The following is a 16,229-nucleotide window of genomic DNA, read 5'->3' as shown; positions in this document are numbered from 1 at the left end:
CGTCAAGTTCACTGAAGTCACCTTTGATGCAAATGGTTGTCTACACGTAGCCTGCGATTGACTGGCGACCAGTCCAGGGTGTTGCCCACCTCTTGCCCAAGGTCAGCTGGGATGGGCATTCGAGAAAATTGGATGGTTTATCTTCTTGGTCTCAAGCAAACTCGTCTTTGAGTAACTCCTGAGTTCCAAACACACAATGTCCCTCAAAAACCTACTAATTCTGGGGTAAAGTTCCTCAAATGCACTTTTTATAGGCTCCTGTCTGCCTCTGTACGCTCGTTGTTGGGCCTGCCGGCAAGACTGAAACCCGATCGTGTACTTCTCCAGACTTCAAGAGCCTCACGTGTTTGCACGAGGCGCAACCAGAAGCTCAAAGCAGCTACCACCCGCGCGGCATTCAGTCAAACACCAAGCGCACTGTTGACGTCTTCCTCAGAAATGAGGACAATTGTCAATTGTTCCACTATAAACTTTGTCAGTGGTTCTAAAATAAGCCACTTTAATAAGTCATTGAATTAAAGCAGGCAGAGGATAAATCCATATTTTGTTGACATTAGTTGTTACCATAACTCGCTCGATTTAAGAGTAAATTGTTAACTATTCAATTTAACTGTCCAGTTCCAGCCGTCATTTGAATTTCTGGAGCTTATTTACATCACAAATCAAGATCACAAGTGGGTCTTATAGAGACTCGTCCAATCAGATTAAAGGGGGCTGTCTCAGCCAACTAAGGTCAAAGCGGATACAAAACTGGTCAAACACAAGTAACTGTCAGCATTTTTTTTTTTACTTTTTACATCATATTCAAGACACTCATATGACAAAACCAACATGTTTTTTTAAACGAAGTTGACACTTTTATACTGTGTCCGTTTTAGCGAGTCCCTCTATGGCGATAGACAACAACATAGACTTTTAAACAGATGTTCAAATTGACTCATAACTCATTTATATAACTGGGTATATATATATACACCAGCACACGCACACACAAAAATCATACTCTCTCTTGGTGTTCAATTAGATTTTACAGGACCTGTAAATGTGCTTTTTTTGTGTGTTATGATCAGCAAAGCAATATTTTATCATCACTCCACTATATGTCGTGATTGATAACGGTACAAAGCAGCAACATGGGACTTGCTCGAAACTTGTTCGTTCAGACTTGAGACGTACACGTGCAGCGTGTGACTTGCGCCCACCTCTGTCGCTAAGGTCTCTCCATGGCAACGAAATCTCCGAGCTTCCCGATGGCATCTTCGGCGACGTGGCTTCGCTCTCCCATTTGTAAGTATCGCACGCACACAAACGCGCTGTATTCACCATCTTATCTAATATCTTGTGTACACACACGCAGTCACACATACATACGCTTTCCGGCAGCGTGTGGCACACAGTAGCAGGTCTGTAGTCCTCTTTGGTGGGCTCGACCTCCCTCCCCTTACTCTAATTAAGCGCTGTGTGGTTAAAGCTCCACACAGAGCCCTCCAGTGTCCCATCTCTATCTCCAAAACATACACACGCTCAGATGCTCCACACAGATCTGCGTGTTTATTTATGTCTGCACTTTTTTATTTTTTTGCACACGGCATTCCTGAATCCTGATCAATAGACTTATCAGGGTGAGAGAGGCGGCAAAGGGAGGAGAAAGACGTAGTATAGCCGAGACGCAGGGAGGGGGGGGCATTGATCTTTGCTCCCGGTCAAGTGGCGTCCGTGTTTGCAGATGTCAGGTGTCAGCGATTGGCGCGGCCTGAAAGACGAGCCCGCACGCCGCCATAATGGAACGCCATCGATTCACGAGCGCGAGGACAGAGCCCGCATTGATCCCGCCGTGACGCCCGCGCTTAAGAGTGTCTCGTGGTTCCGTGATGGCTGACCAGCATGGAGGAAAAATACTCTCTCCATCTCTTTTGTTCCTCTCACACTGTACACTACTCACAGAGTTGACTATGATGCCCGGTGGAGATTTGCCATTTGGCAAACACATTGTGGCATTTGCCAGGAGTTCTGTAATTTCCAGGGTCCTTCAGATGTCTCGTAAAAATGGATAGTTTTCTTATATTGGATTGAATGGCAATTTTACAGTTTTAGTGTTTAAACACATACTTAAAAAGACTCTAAATATAGCTCATCATTATTCTAATGCAATGGACTGTTCCATTTTCTTATTGCACATGTGCAGACTTGATGCAGGAAAACAATATAGTTGGCGATTTGTGTAGCATCATCCCAGTGTAGCAGGGAACAAGACAAGGTGGAAGAAGAGGAAACCAGTTTTATGGTTTTCACCATTTTCCACAGAGACACCAAATGAGCGGAGCAGACAACAACACACTAGCTGGACACCCCCCCCCCCTCCCTATTTTTTTAATTCTCAAACTGTTTCCAGTAAAAGGATGTGAGAGGCCTCCATGATTGGGTTGCCTTGGGCCCCCAAATCACTAAATACGCCCCTGCTCTGAAGTAGTTTGTCCTAGTTGAAGGTGTAGAGAGACACCAACTGGCGATGCAGGGTACTCTACAAATAAAGCTGGACGAGCTGGAAAAAAATATATGCCACTTTAGGAGAAGCACACTTTTTGAGGACATTTTAAAAGCAAGTAAATCCATTTTTTTAATTATTTAAATAGACTCAGAGTAAAATTATTATTTTGTTCATTTTTAATGGGGTTGGAGAATGGTGATGAAGCAATATCTTGAAAATGTTTATGAAACGTGAATGATAATGTGATAGTGCAAAACAACACCCGTAGGCAACGTCACACCAGCCAATCACAAAATATTAGAGAACATCACATGCAATAAGCACTTTTAACTGTGGGAGCACTTGGCTGGTTAATGGACAATTTCAGTGCGACTCATGACCACACTAGCTGTACTAAAGTCAGCTATGTGAAGCACTACATTATCAGAGGAGAGTTAACTATTTAAAACTGAAGCTCACGTGGTTCTATAGCACAATTATCTACATCACTATTTCCCGTATCGGTCATCGGAAGACTTGATCCAGTTGAGAGATTCTTTTCACATGTGTGCCATCAGAGCAATCGGCGCCAACCCGCTGTACTGCGACTGCCGCCTGCGCTGGCTGTCCGACTGGGTCAAGACCGGATACAAAGAGCCCGGTATCGCCCGGTGTGCTGGTCCACGTGGCCTGGAGGGCAAACTGCTGCTCACCACACCGGCAAAGAAGTTTGAATGCACAGGTGCGCTATATTTGGGTCACCAGGACAAACCGGCAAGACCCAATACAAGAGCTGTATTTAAAAACAAAAAAGGATTTGCTCTCAATAGACATCCCATTTTTATGAAGTTCTTGTACAGGAGGTTTGTGCTTACCGTATCCTTCTTCCGTGCTCTTAGGTGAGGTGGACACGGCAGTGCTGGCCAAGTGTAACCCGTGTCTGTCCAGCCCATGTCAGAACCAAGGTGTGTGCCATAGTGACCCGGTGGATATCTACAGGTGCAACTGCGCTCCAGGGTTCAAGGTCAGTCGACGTCCCGGGGCATGCTCGGCGGAGACGCCGACGTCTTGATGCTCTGACCGTGAATGATTGATAGTGACAGTGTAAAAAAAAAAAAAAATTGAACCCCAAAAAAATGAAGTTAAATGCTGCATGTTCAGAAGTCCAGAAGTAAAACCATCACCGTGGATTCTGATCGCAGGGCAAGAACTGCGAGATAACTCTGAACGCCTGCGTGAGCAACCCTTGTGCCAACGGAGGGCGATGCCAAGTGCAGCAGGAGTTGGAGGAGGACGGGGGACAGTTCAGGTGAGGGAGATCAGAAACCGACAGTTTTCAGTTGATTATCGCCACGTGAAAAGGTGGAAATCGAAGAATTCTGGTTTTGTTCTGTCTGAGCCGAAGTCTCACAGCACATGCCGATGTCTGCATGTGTGTCGCAGCTGCACGTGCCCGCCGGGGTTCGAGGGCGCCGTCTGCCAGACCAACATCGACGACTGCGAAGACAACGACTGCGAAAACGGCGCCACTTGCGTGGACGGAGTCAACAACTACACTTGTTTTTGCCCCCCCTACTACACCGGTACTTTGATGCGCGGGCCAGACCCGGACAGCTTTCACGCTGCCCTTTGCAATATAACAAATGATGTGTGTGTGCAGGGGATATGTGCGAGGAAATGGAGGACGTGTGCGCCCCAGGACGAAGCCCCTGCCAACATCAGTCTACCTGCCTCATCACCTCCTCTGGGCCCAAGTCAGTGGTCTAAAAAAAAAAAAAAAAAAAAACACGCATTGCAGAAATTTCATTCAAGTGTTGCATTTGTGTGCTTCAGGTGCGTGTGCGCTCCTGGTTATGTGGGTGACGACTGCAGTGTGGACTACAACGACTGCCAGGAGCATCGCTGTCAGAATGGAGCCCGGTGCGTGGACGAGCTGAACGGGTACGCGTGCCGGTGTCAGCAAGGGTACAGGTGAGGATCGCATCAAAGCGCATGCAATTCATTAAAAAAAAGCATCTCCTCTCTGTGGATGGACAGGAGCTGTGGTTTGGGGATTTTCCACTCTAGTGACTTCCCATTTATCATGCGGGGCGGGTTACAGACCCACTGCCGAAAAGTGAAAGTCTGTGAAGAAACAGCATATTTCAAAGAATATCTATACAGTGGAACTTCCCTAAAAAGTGTTTATAAAGTAAAAATGTATGTCTTGGGAATTTGAAAGGCCACGGAGAAGCCTTCTTAACAACCCTGCCAAATTTAAACAATTAGAAACTTTGCCATGTGCATAAAAAAAAAAATGCAGCTTCAAAATCGTGGAATGTGAAGCCATTCTCTCAGCCGAAGCAAATCAAAATGGCGACACATAACTACATGTTGGAACCGCAAAAAATATATTGCCTTAAAGCCTCCAGTGGGTAGCATGTATACCACAGAGCCTTTCCACGCCGTGACAACAAGGCGCTCTAACACGCGCACAGGAGCACGAAGCCAGCGCCGCACTCGGGCTGTCATCTTGGACTTTTATTTTTCGGCCCTCCTCAACTTGCTCTCTTGACTTGGGTGCACTCAGCGCTGACAATGAGCAACTCGTGCCAGGGGCCATTTTTTTTTTACATCGGGAAAGAATCCAGTGGAAAACCAAAATGGGGGGAAACAGTTGAAAACAAATGAGTAATACATACAGTAGTTCTTAGTCATTGCACGCTCTCCGCAATCGTCCTCAAACATGTATTATATATTTGAAAGGGAACCAGATATAACATCCTAAAACCATAAACGCTAAATAAAACAACTATACATTATCGAGATTTACGTGTAGCGACTGTACATCCGTGCGGTCCCTCTTCTGTGTGCAGCGGTCATCTGTGCGAGATTCCTCCTTCGCTGCTGTCCCTCTGCGAACTGGCCGACTGTCAGAACGACGCCCCCTGCGTGGAGCGGGCCGGTCGCGCCCTCTGCCAGTGTCCTCCGGAATTCGGCGGCCCGCGCTGCGAGAAGCTGGTCAGCGTCAACTTTGTGGACAGAGACTCCTACCTGCTGCTCTCCGACCTCAAGAACTGGCCGCAGGCCAACATCACCCTACAGGTACGAACCGTCGTGTTCCACGCCGTACTTTACATGTCTTTGAGTGTGCGTGCCGTTAAAAGGTTGAGCCTGGCCCAGTGAGTGACGTGGGTGTCGCAGGTGAAACAGGGTGTCGAGCAGTTTGTTAGCGGGCGGCTGCTAACTGGATAATCGTTGACTTGTCTGCGGATAGGCTTCAACTCACCCGTTGATGCTAATGAAGAAAAAAATCCTCTCACATCCCAAAAGTATGAATTCATTGGACACTCTAAATTACCCTAAAATGTGATTGTGAGTGCGACTGTTGTCTGTCTCCATGTGCCCTGCGATTGGCTGGCAACTAGTTCAGGGTGTACACCGCCTCCTGACCTGAGATAGGCTCCGGCATTCCCATGACCCTCATGAGGATAAGCGGCTCAGATAATGAATGGATGGAAATTTGTTGTCCTAAAACTTCTTCTTACCTTTCATGTAAAAGCGCGTGACTCTTCCTGCTACGTCTGCAGGTATCCACGGCGGAGGATAACGGCATCCTCTTGTACAACGGCGACAACGACCACATCGCGGTGGAGCTGTACCAAGGTCACGTGAAGGTCAGCTACGACCCGGGCAGCCAGCCCGGCCACGCCATCTACAGGTCAGCCGCTCGGACCGCATCGCCGTGACACGTTTGGCCGTCCGCTTCGGTTCTGACAACGGTCGCGTTTTTCCTTCACCCCCCCGGCAGCGCCGAGACCATCAACGACGGCCAGTTCCACACGGTGGAGCTCGTCACGTTGGACCAGATGGTGAACCTGTCCATCGACGGGGGTCTCCCCACTACCATGGACAGTTTCGGGGCGGTGCGCCCCCTCAACGGGGAGGCTCCACTATACGTGGGGGGTAGGGGCCCTCTCCAGAACACACCTCCCTCCTCTTCAGGCACTCTTAACTACTACACTACTGTCGATCACCTCCCTCCCCACCCCCGCCACCGCAACCAAAAGCCCCCCTCCTCCTCATCATACGCTACTGAGCCACTCATGACTGTGATTGCGATCCTCACAAGTAGATCATTAGCCACCTTTGTGGAGTCTCTAGTGCACTGAAGTCTTCAACTAAAATCAGACGGAGTTTTTTTTTTGGTCCTAAAAAGTATATTTAATACAAGTATTATTGTTAATCACTGAAATATAAGATGAGGGTGGGGGAGGAGGGGTCAGTACTTCAATAATAAATTAAAATCCGCAAGAGTTCAATAAAAACAAATGAATAAACACTTCCTAAAAGTTACATGCAAATACAATTGCACTTCAAAGTTAAATACAACTGAACTGCACTTGGGCGGTAATTTCTTTGCCTACCACTAGAGGGAGACTGTACCACACTTTGAGAATCACTGTTCTGGTGATTATTTTGGAAAGTAATTGATAAATTATTATCAAGGTTGTTATGTTTGTCTGTCATTTAAATTAGAGGCCTCAAATACCATTCATCAAATTCCCATTATTTTTCATTTTTAAATATTTTAACTTTACAGCTGTTTTTATTAAAGATTTGGACTATATTCTCCGAAATACCGTCCTTACTCTGATAATGTGACTTGTTAAAAAAAAACATAACTCTAACATTTGGTGTGTGACTTTCGTCCACGTTTGAGATTGCGCCATGTAAATGAGTTGTTGCTCGGTAACCACAAAGCAGAAATTGTCTTGAGAAGTGGATGCAAATGTGTCTTGTGTGTTGACATCATTGAAGATCATAATCGGAGCTTTTTCATATGAGCTGCTGGCCTCACTTTCAAGGATGCTGTGTCACGTAACGCATTCATACTACTCTCCAATTTAACAGACGTGTCTTGACTTATGAGTAGAATGCATTCTGTAACCATGCCGGTAACTCAGATCACTCGTGCCTTAAACCACCTTGATCCATTCATACTTGTTTTTAAGGCAAAAAAAATAACATCAATATTTTGTATGTATAACATTGTAAAATACGAGTAATAAATAATAATGTGGCTTCTTTTAGGGTGGCCGTCTTGGCCACCTGGGAACAATTTAAGACAAACAGGAGGATATACTGGTTACAGCTTATCAGTACAGCACTACTATTATTCATTCCAGGCGGAAGATAAAGAATATATGACTGAGTCCTGTTAAAGTGTCTGTTCTTGCTGACAATGTTGTTTGACTATTTCCGGTACACAACTAGTTCTGTAATAGTATTTCTTAAAGTCTCAGCCACGATAAGAGTACGAGACCCAAACAATATCTCAAAGTCTGCGCTTGAAAGTCAAAGCTGACCGACAGCTCGTATCTGGAAAAACTTGCTTCATCCGAGTCACTCGTATCTCAAGGCACGACTGTACATGTAATTATGAATAATTCAATGTGCGACACACATGCTCGAAAAGCCTTTCCTCCATTTCATTCATACCTTCCCTGCGTTAGCTGTGAGTCTGTGCTGCTACTTGGCGACCGTCACTCCTCTAAACACCTTTCAACCTCCCCCCCAGGGATGCCCGTGAGCGTGCACCCGGGCGCTTTCCGCCTGTGGCAGATCCAGAACAGCTCCAGTTTCCACGGCTGCATCCAGAACCTGTACATCAACAACGAGCTGCAGGACTTCACCAAGACGCAGATGAAGCCCGGCGTGGTGCCGGGCTGCGAGCCCTGCAAGAAGATCTACTGCGTGCACGGCATCTGCCAGCCCGACGGCCTCCAGGGGCCCGTGTGCCACTGCCAGCCGGGGTGGGCCGGACCGCAGTGCGACCAGCTCGCCGGCAACCCCTGTCAAGGCAGCAAGTATGTCACTCACAGCATCATCCCATCAGATTGGCAAATTCTGTCTCTATTCTTTTGTCTTTTGGGGGGACACAATTAATTCCGACATCATTGTTGTTATTTCTCACACTATATTAACGACTTTTCTATGGCAACCTTCAGACTTGATATTTAGGTTTTACGTCAAATTGAGCTCGCCCAACTCCCCTCCGCGTTCTGAATGACGGTCGTGACATCCATTACAAGATGCGTTGTGGTGCGTTTGCAGATGTGTCCACGGCCGCTGCGTTCCGCTGGACACTCAGTCGTACCGCTGCGAGTGCAACGAGGGCTACCGCGGCGCGCTGTGCAACCAACAGGGAGAGCTGTTCAACCCCTGCCGCCGGCTGTCCTGCGTGCACGGCCGCTGCCAGATCTCGGACACGGGAGACGCTTACTGTCACTGTGAAAGCGGCTACTCTGGGGAGCTCTGTGACGCAGGTCGGACATCTTTGGTTATTCATCACTAGTTGCGTTGGGTATAGAAAGTCGACACAAAGAATTCTTAAAAAAAGAAAATCGAAACTTTAAAACTCGGAAAAAAAAAAGAAATATTTGGTCTAATTTTTTCCATTGTATCACAAAAACGGCTTTGAAAAAAAATGACAGAGAATGGTGTGTAGACTTTTTATAATCACTGCCCTGGAAGAGCAAAACAATATAACAAATCGTGAAACACTTTTGCATTTCAGAAAACAAAATCAAAAAAAGTTACATTTCAGAAAACACATTGACAAAATCAGAAAGACTCTTACAAAAGACAAAACGGGGAACCATTTTGTAGAAATCCCACGGCCTTTTTCGGCAAAACCCGCCCCGCTTCAATATGATTGGCTCCTGGGTCGTGGTCACGGGAGGCAACGGAGATAGATTGTCCCTGATTTTGTTGTTTTCTGAAAGTGTTTCACAATTTATGTTTGGCACTTCCTGGCCACCGTAAGAAAAAGAGCTCATGTTTTCAAGATTTTCTCATCTTGCTGTCGAGATCAAATTGTAATGCATATTTGTAATAATGCATTAATTATACAATAATGTAAATTTACCTTTCAATACAGCAACTTTATTCGGATATTTCTTTGTTTTGTTGACTTTTCCAGATTTTAAATTTATATATTCATATTTAATTGTGCTTCAGCTCCTATAAAATTTTCCTTTCAAAATGTGTTGGAAAAAGTTAAAATCTTACACAAATGAAGAATTTGCCTTGGAATTTTTAGGGGAAAAAAATTGAATTCTATGCTTTGTGATAATACAGTTTTAACATTAATTTAATTTTAATTTAGAAAATATTATTTGGAAAAGTAGTACCGATGTTTTGCAAAAATATACCATAAATCTATGAGAATAAAACATTTTTAATTTCAATTTTTTTTAGGTTTTAATACATGGGAATTTATTTCTTAGAATAAAATGAATAAAATTGTTCACCGAATACAATATATTTTTTATTTGTTTTTTTTAAAGTAATAATTGTAATTTCACATTCAAAGTTTGAAAATGTTCCAGGAAAACTGTTTCAATAAAACTCTGCAAAAGAGTTTAAATATTCTGGCAAAGGTAGATTTTTTTTATTCCCACACAAAAAAAAAAACAACGCATTGCAAAAGATGTATGTACTGTAATTTTCTTTAGGTTATTTTGAGATTACAGTATTTTGTCCCAAAATATTTTCTATGTAAATGTTAGGGTTAGTAGTTACAAGGATAATTTGAGAAAATATTTAATGTCTCAAACCCCCCCCCCCCCCAAAAAAAAAAAAAAAATCATCATTTGCTCAAGTAAAAAAATATAAATTAAAAAAAAATTAAGTATTGTTTTTTTCACCGGCGCGCTTGTCCCTCTTCAGAGTCGGCGTGCCGGGGCGAGCCCATGCGGGACTTCTACCAGGTGCAGCGGGGCTACGCCATCTGCCAGACGACGCGCACCGTGTCTTGGGTGGAGTGCGGCGGCGCCTGCGAGGCGGGCACCTGCTGCGCCAGCCAGCGGATGAAGCGCCGGAAATACACCTTCGAGTGCAGCGACGGCACCACCTTCACCGAGGAGGTGGAGAAGAGCATCAAGTGTGGCTGCGTGGGTTGCGGCGTCTAAAACGCCGTGGAAAAATAGAGAGATTCTAAAGAATATATATATATAAAACCTCTATCTATATATTAAGGACTCCGACGCTTGTAAAATAGGACGTGCTTTGTGATGTCACAGAGTGTCAACTCAAAAGGCTCCAGAGATTTTTTTTCTCCCCCCCCCCCCCCTCCACCCCCACAGACAGTGGTGAGGACAGTGGGGGAGGGGAACGACAGAAGAAGAGAGCTGGACCGTTGGCCGAGCCGAGTTTGTTTATTTGTCAGTCAACCCACAAACGCCCACGCACACACAAACACACGAGAAGAAGACGTTTGAGCGGCACATAGTCAAGTGACTTCAACTATACGGTCAGTGTACATGAGTTTCGGGGGGCTTGACTCGTCCACCCCACCCCCAGCATGTATTGCCCCCTCCCTCCAGCAGGGGGCCATCTAGCGTCGAATCCTCTTGACGGCCTGCAGTATTAAAAACAAGAGGAGGAAAAGATTGCAAATTTACAAAAAAAACGAGGAAAACTTTTAATTGACTGATTTGATGATTGTTTCTGTTGTATTATCTTATTTTCTCATTTTTGTTTTATTTTATTTTCACCATGTAACCTCCCACCCCCCCCCAAAAAACTCCCCGTTTATATAGAAATGCCTAACAGATTCTAATATATATATACATATATATATATTTGTATTTCTTTTTGTTTTTTTGGTATAGTATTTTTCTATGTTTAGTGGAAGATTTGGGCGTTGGCTTTATTATTATTATTATTGTTATTATTATTATTTGTCCAACATGTAATGGCAAGTAGTAATGGACCACACACACGCACATGTGCATCCCAAAAAAATTTGAATATGGTGAGAAGTCAATTTAGTCCAAATCAAAAAGCGAAACTCTTCCACTCTTTGTTTTTGAACAACATTTTTAGAAGACCAACTCTGACCTAATTTCGATGTTAAACACTTTTTTGGGATTGTTTCTCTCGTATCGGTCAGAAGGTGACTTCTGTTATGATCGTTGAAACGACAACACATAAGCTGATTTTCCATTTTAGAATTTTCTTACCATATTCCAAAGTATTGCGATGCACGTGTCCACATTGTACAGGAGCCACTGCCAGTCTGCTCTACAACTCCGTCGTCGAATATTGTATATGTCGTCTTCCATGTGAATATTACATCCCGTTGGTGAGCGCCTCAGCTTGTTTTCACTCCTCTTTATATTTATTTTTTTTTTTTTGTACGGTGATGCATATAAGCGTGCATTGCGTTTTTTTCCTGAAATTTTCAAAAATGTAAAAAAGTAGAAAAAGATTAAAAATGAATTAAAAAAAAACGACGTTAAAAAAATGAAGCTCCAACTTCAACATGTATCATAATAAGCTGCTGTCAGTCATGATTTGTGTTAGGGAAAATAACACAAGCGTGCACCCGCTATGACACATAATGAAAGGTCGGGACATTTTGTAGCTGGTATGAAAAAAAGAAAAAAGTAAGGTTTTATTGAGGTGCCAATTGCAGTGAGCACATAGCTGAATGTATAAATGTGTACAGATAATAAATATGCTTATTCATGAAGTGGTAACTTTTAGCTGTCTTTTAGTTTAGAAAGGATCACATACTGTTCTGGAATTCGGATTCTGGCCATCACGCTCGGCGGACGTCCTCCCCATCGGCCGTGGAATGTGACTTTTATTCTTCACGTCTCCTCGGTGTGCGAGTGCAACTCCCTGGTAGCCATCTTAGTGGTGCTTGTGCTATATTGAGATGTACTGTAACTCAACCAGTCTAAGACTCTCCATCCTATGAGCTATGATATCCCTAACTATGTTCATGTAAACCACACAAATGTTGTAAAAAGATTTTTTGCTTCCGTGTCACACGACTTGATGGTGGGACTGAACCGAAATGAGTCCCAAGATGATGCTGAATGTATGTAGAGCCACCGACAAAATGTTTACCAAAACTCCACTCTTTTCATTCATTAAAGTTCGATGTGTGTGCTTTTAACAATTTCATTTGTCTTCTTGTCACTACTACAAGGGACAGTCAAAAGTCATAAGCCCAATTTAATTTTGCCTAACAATCACGGATATTTTTCTCCAACATTTTTCCACAGTCGGTAGTTTAATTACTTGTTTGAACGTTTTGTTTAAGCCCGTCTTCTTTCTTTCCGCCATTTTGAAAATGATGTCATTGTTGGACGCCTGTCAGAATCAAAGAGCTGTAATTAAATTTCTTGCTTTGGAATGAGAACCGCCACTAAACATTTTCAAAGGGTTGCAAAATATGCATGACCAGCAAAGTAGGTTTTTTTTTTAGGTTGACAGCCTTAACCCATGTGCCATTCCCACTTGAACTGGCGCCATCAGATTGGCAATTTTTTTAGACCAATATAAAAATTTTCATGGGCCAAAATGACATCACAGCTTCCAAGTTTTAACATACACTTCAACTCAACCTGAACTCTTCAATCGTTGATTTTTGAGAGAGAAAATTTGTCTTTTCTTTGCTCAAGTACAAATTCACTAAACAGTGGGAAAAAAAAGTGGCGTGACTGATGAAATATGCAAATGGATGGGGGGAGGAGTGGCGTGAAAGGAGAGTCGGGGGAAAAGTCCCATCCTCATCGGTATCTAACAAGAACCTTTTCTGCTATATATTTTTCTCCTGCTTTGAACCTGAAACACGACTTTGAAACCCGAGCAGTAGACCAGAAGTAGCAGATGAGGTGGCCGAGAGGTGAAGGTGATAGACTGCTAATCTATTGTGCTCTGGACGCAGGGGTTCAAATCCCATCCTCATCACTATCTGACAGGAACCATTCCTGCAATATATGTTTCTTCTGCTTAGAACCTGAAACAAGACTTTCAAACCCGAGCAGTAGATCAGAAGTACCAGACGAGGTGGCTGAGAGGTTAAGGCGATAGACTGCTAATCTATTGAGCTCTGCACGCATGCGTTCAAATCCCATCCTCATCGGTATCTGACAAGAACATTTTCTGCAATGTATTTTTCTTCTGCTTAGAACCTGAAACAAGACTTTGAAACCCAAGCAGTAAACCAAAGTACCAGAAGAGGTGGCCGAGAGGTTCAGGCGATGCACAGCTCATCCATTGTGGGCTGCACGCAGGGGTTCAAATCCCATCCTCATCAGTATCTGACGGGAACCATTCCTGCAATATATGTTTCTTTTGCTTAGAACCTGAAACCCAACTTTGAAACCGTAGCAGTAGACCAGAAGTAACAGATGAGGTGGCTGAGAGGTTAAGGCGATGGACCGGTAATCCATTGTGAACTGCACGCGTGGGTTCAAATCCCGTCCTCATCAGTATCTGACAGGAACCTTCTCTGCAATTTATGTTTCTTCTGCTTAGAACCTGAAACCAGACTTTCAAACCCTAGCAGTAAACCACAAGTACCAGATGAGGTGGCCGAGAGGTAAACGTGATGGACTGCTAATCGCACAAATTCAAATCCCATCCTTATCAGTATCTGACAGGAACCTTTTCTGCAATTTATGTTTCTTCTGCTTTGAACCTGAAACCCGAATTTGAAACCCTAGCAGTAGACCAGAAGTAGCAGATGAGGTGGCCGAGAGTGTAAGGTGATAGACTGCTAATCTGTTGTGCTCTGCACGCATGGGTTCAAATCCCATCCTCATCAGTATCTGACGGGAACCATTCCTGCAATATATGTTTCTTTTGCTTAGAACCTGAAAAAAGACTTTGAAACCCTAGCAGTAGACCACAAGTACCAGATGAGGTGGCCGAGAGGTTAAGGCGATAGACTGCTAATCCATTGTGCTCTGCGCACATGGGTTCAAATCCCATCCTCATTTTCCTGCAATATATATTTCTTCCGCTTAGAACCTGAAACAAGACTTTCAAACCCTAGCAGTACACCAAACTACCAGATGAGGAGGCTGAGAGTTTAAGGTGATGGACTGCTAATCCATTGTTCTCTGCACGCATTGGTTCAAATCCCATCCTTATCGGTATCTGACAGGAACTTTTTCTGCAATATGTTTCTTCTGCTTAGAACCTGAAACCAGACTTTCAAACCCTAGCAGTAAACCACAAGTACCAGATGAGGTGGCCGAGAGGTAAATGTGATGGACTGCTCATCGCACAAGTTCAAATCTCATCCTTATCGGTATCTGACTGGAACCTTTTCTGCAATATATGCTTCTTCTGCTTAGAACCTGAAACCCAACTTTGAAACCGTAGCAGTAGAGCAGAAGTAACAGATGAGGTGGCTGAGAGGTTAAGGCGATGGACTGCTAATCCATTGTGCACTGCACGCATGGGTTCAAATCCCATCCTCATCAGTATCTGACAGGAACCTTCTCTGCAATTTATGTTTCTTCTGCTTTGAACCTGAAACCCGAATTTGAAACCCTAGCAGTAGACCAGAAGTAGCAAATGAGGTGGCCGAGAGGTTAAGGCGATAGACTGTTAATCTATTGTGATCTGCACGCATGGGTTCAAATCCCATCCTCATCAGTATCTGACAGGAACGTTTTCTGCAATGTATGTTTCTTCTGCTTAGAACCTGAAACACGACTTTGAAACCCGAGCAGTAGACCACAAGTACCAGATGAGGTGGCCGAGAGGTTTAGGTGATGGACTGCTAATCCATTCTGCTGTGCACGCAAGGGTTCAAATCCCATCCTCATCAGTATCTGACTGGAACCTTTTCTGCAATTTATGTTTCTTCTACTTTGAACCTGAAACCAGAATTTGAAACCCTAGCAGTAGACAAGAAGTAGCAGATGAGGTGGCCGAGAGGTTAAGGCGATAGACTCTTAATCTATTGTGATCTGCACGCATGGGTTCAAATCCCATCCTCATCAGTATCTGACAGGAACCATTCCTGCAATATATGTTTCTTCTGCTTAGAACCTGAAACAAGACTTTCAAACCCGAGCAGTAGATCAGAAGTACCAGACGAGGTGGCCGAGAGGTTAAGGCGATAGACTGCAAATCTATTGAGCTCTGCACGCATGCGTTCAAATCCCATCCTCATCGGTATCTGACAAGAACCTTTTCTGCAATGTATGGTTCTTCTGCTTAGAACCTGAAACAAGACTTTGAAACCCAAGCAGTAAACCAAAGTACCAGAAGAGGTGGCCGAGAGGTTCAGGCGATGCACAGCTCATCCATTGTGGGCTGCACGCAGGGGTTCAAATCCCATCCTCATCGGTAGCTGACAGGAACCATTCCTGCAATATATGTTTCTTCTGCTTTAAACCTGAAACCCAAATTTGAAACCCTAGCAGTAGACCACAAGTACCAGATGAGGTGGCCGAGAGGTTAAGGCGATGGACTGCTAATCCATTGTGCTCTGCACGCATGGGTTCAAATCCCATCCTCATCGGTATCTGACAGGAACCTTTTCTGCAATTTATGTTTCTTCTGCTTTGAACCTGAAACCCGAATTTGAAACCCTAGCAGTAGACCACAAGTACCAGATGAGGTGGCCGAGAGGTAAAGGCGATGGACTGCTAATCCATTGTGCTCTGCATGCATGGGTTCAAATCCCATCCTCATCGGTATCTGACAGGAACCTTTTCTGCAGTATATGTTTCTTCTGCTTTGAACCTGAAACCCGAATTTGAAACGCTAGCAGTAGACCACAAGTACCAGATGAGGTGGCCGAGAGGTAAAGGCGATGGACTGCTAATCCATTGTGCTCTGCATGCATGGGTTCAAATCCCATCCTCATTGGTATCTGACAGGCACCGCTGAGGTGGCAGATCTCCGCCGCGGAGGTGGATCGGATGGTAAAGCAATTTAGCTGCGGCGCAATTGTCGCTCG

General features: G+C 44.3%; 1 protein-coding gene and 6 non-coding genes across 7 annotated transcripts in view; all 7 read left to right on the top strand.

Annotated features, from left to right (window-relative positions):
- slit1a (slit homolog 1a (Drosophila)) overlaps positions 1-12,404 on the top strand; it is a 109,035-nt gene extending 96,631 nt beyond the window's left edge. Inside the window, exons 25-37 of the mRNA XM_061838042.1 lie at positions 1,216-1,287; positions 3,046-3,209; positions 3,367-3,491; positions 3,670-3,776; positions 3,911-4,050; positions 4,128-4,221; positions 4,301-4,438; positions 5,323-5,551; positions 6,037-6,167; positions 6,258-6,412; positions 8,028-8,316; positions 8,564-8,775; positions 10,181-12,404. Coding sequence (XP_061694026.1) covers positions 1,216-1,287; positions 3,046-3,209; positions 3,367-3,491; positions 3,670-3,776; positions 3,911-4,050; positions 4,128-4,221; positions 4,301-4,438; positions 5,323-5,551; positions 6,037-6,167; positions 6,258-6,412; positions 8,028-8,316; positions 8,564-8,775; positions 10,181-10,422 — 2,098 coding nt within the window. The 3' untranslated portion in view covers positions 10,423-12,404. The remainder of the gene's footprint in view (positions 1-1,215; positions 1,288-3,045; positions 3,210-3,366; positions 3,492-3,669; positions 3,777-3,910; positions 4,051-4,127; positions 4,222-4,300; positions 4,439-5,322; positions 5,552-6,036; positions 6,168-6,257; positions 6,413-8,027; positions 8,317-8,563; positions 8,776-10,180) is intronic.
- A 2,253-nt stretch (positions 12,405-14,657) lies between these two features.
- trnas-gcu (transfer RNA serine (anticodon GCU)) lies at positions 14,658-14,739 on the top strand. Its single transcript has one exon. It is a non-coding gene; the product is annotated as a tRNA-Ser (tRNA).
- Positions 14,740-14,832: 93 nt separating this feature from the next.
- trnan-guu (transfer RNA asparagine (anticodon GUU)) lies at positions 14,833-14,914 on the top strand. The gene has a single exon. It is a non-coding gene; the product is annotated as a tRNA-Asn (tRNA).
- Positions 14,915-15,182: 268 nt separating this feature from the next.
- On the top strand, positions 15,183-15,264 carry trnak-cuu (transfer RNA lysine (anticodon CUU)). Its single transcript has one exon. It is a non-coding gene; the product is annotated as a tRNA-Lys (tRNA).
- A 93-nt stretch (positions 15,265-15,357) lies between these two features.
- Positions 15,358-15,439, top strand: trnac-gca (transfer RNA cysteine (anticodon GCA)). The gene has a single exon. It is a non-coding gene; the product is annotated as a tRNA-Cys (tRNA).
- Positions 15,440-15,706: 267 nt separating this feature from the next.
- On the top strand, positions 15,707-15,788 carry trnas-gcu (transfer RNA serine (anticodon GCU)). Its single transcript has one exon. It is a non-coding gene; the product is annotated as a tRNA-Ser (tRNA).
- A 93-nt stretch (positions 15,789-15,881) lies between these two features.
- trnas-gcu (transfer RNA serine (anticodon GCU)) lies at positions 15,882-15,963 on the top strand. Its single transcript has one exon. It is a non-coding gene; the product is annotated as a tRNA-Ser (tRNA).
- The last annotated feature ends 266 nt before the right edge of the window (positions 15,964-16,229 follow it).

The sequence above is a fragment of the Syngnathoides biaculeatus genome, chromosome 12 (genome assembly GCF_019802595.1).
Source record: "Syngnathoides biaculeatus isolate LvHL_M chromosome 12, ASM1980259v1, whole genome shotgun sequence".
Lineage (NCBI taxonomy): Eukaryota > Metazoa > Chordata > Actinopteri > Syngnathiformes > Syngnathidae > Syngnathoides > Syngnathoides biaculeatus.
Note: the sequence above shows the minus strand (reverse complement) of the source record. Positions and strands in the feature narration are given on the sequence as shown.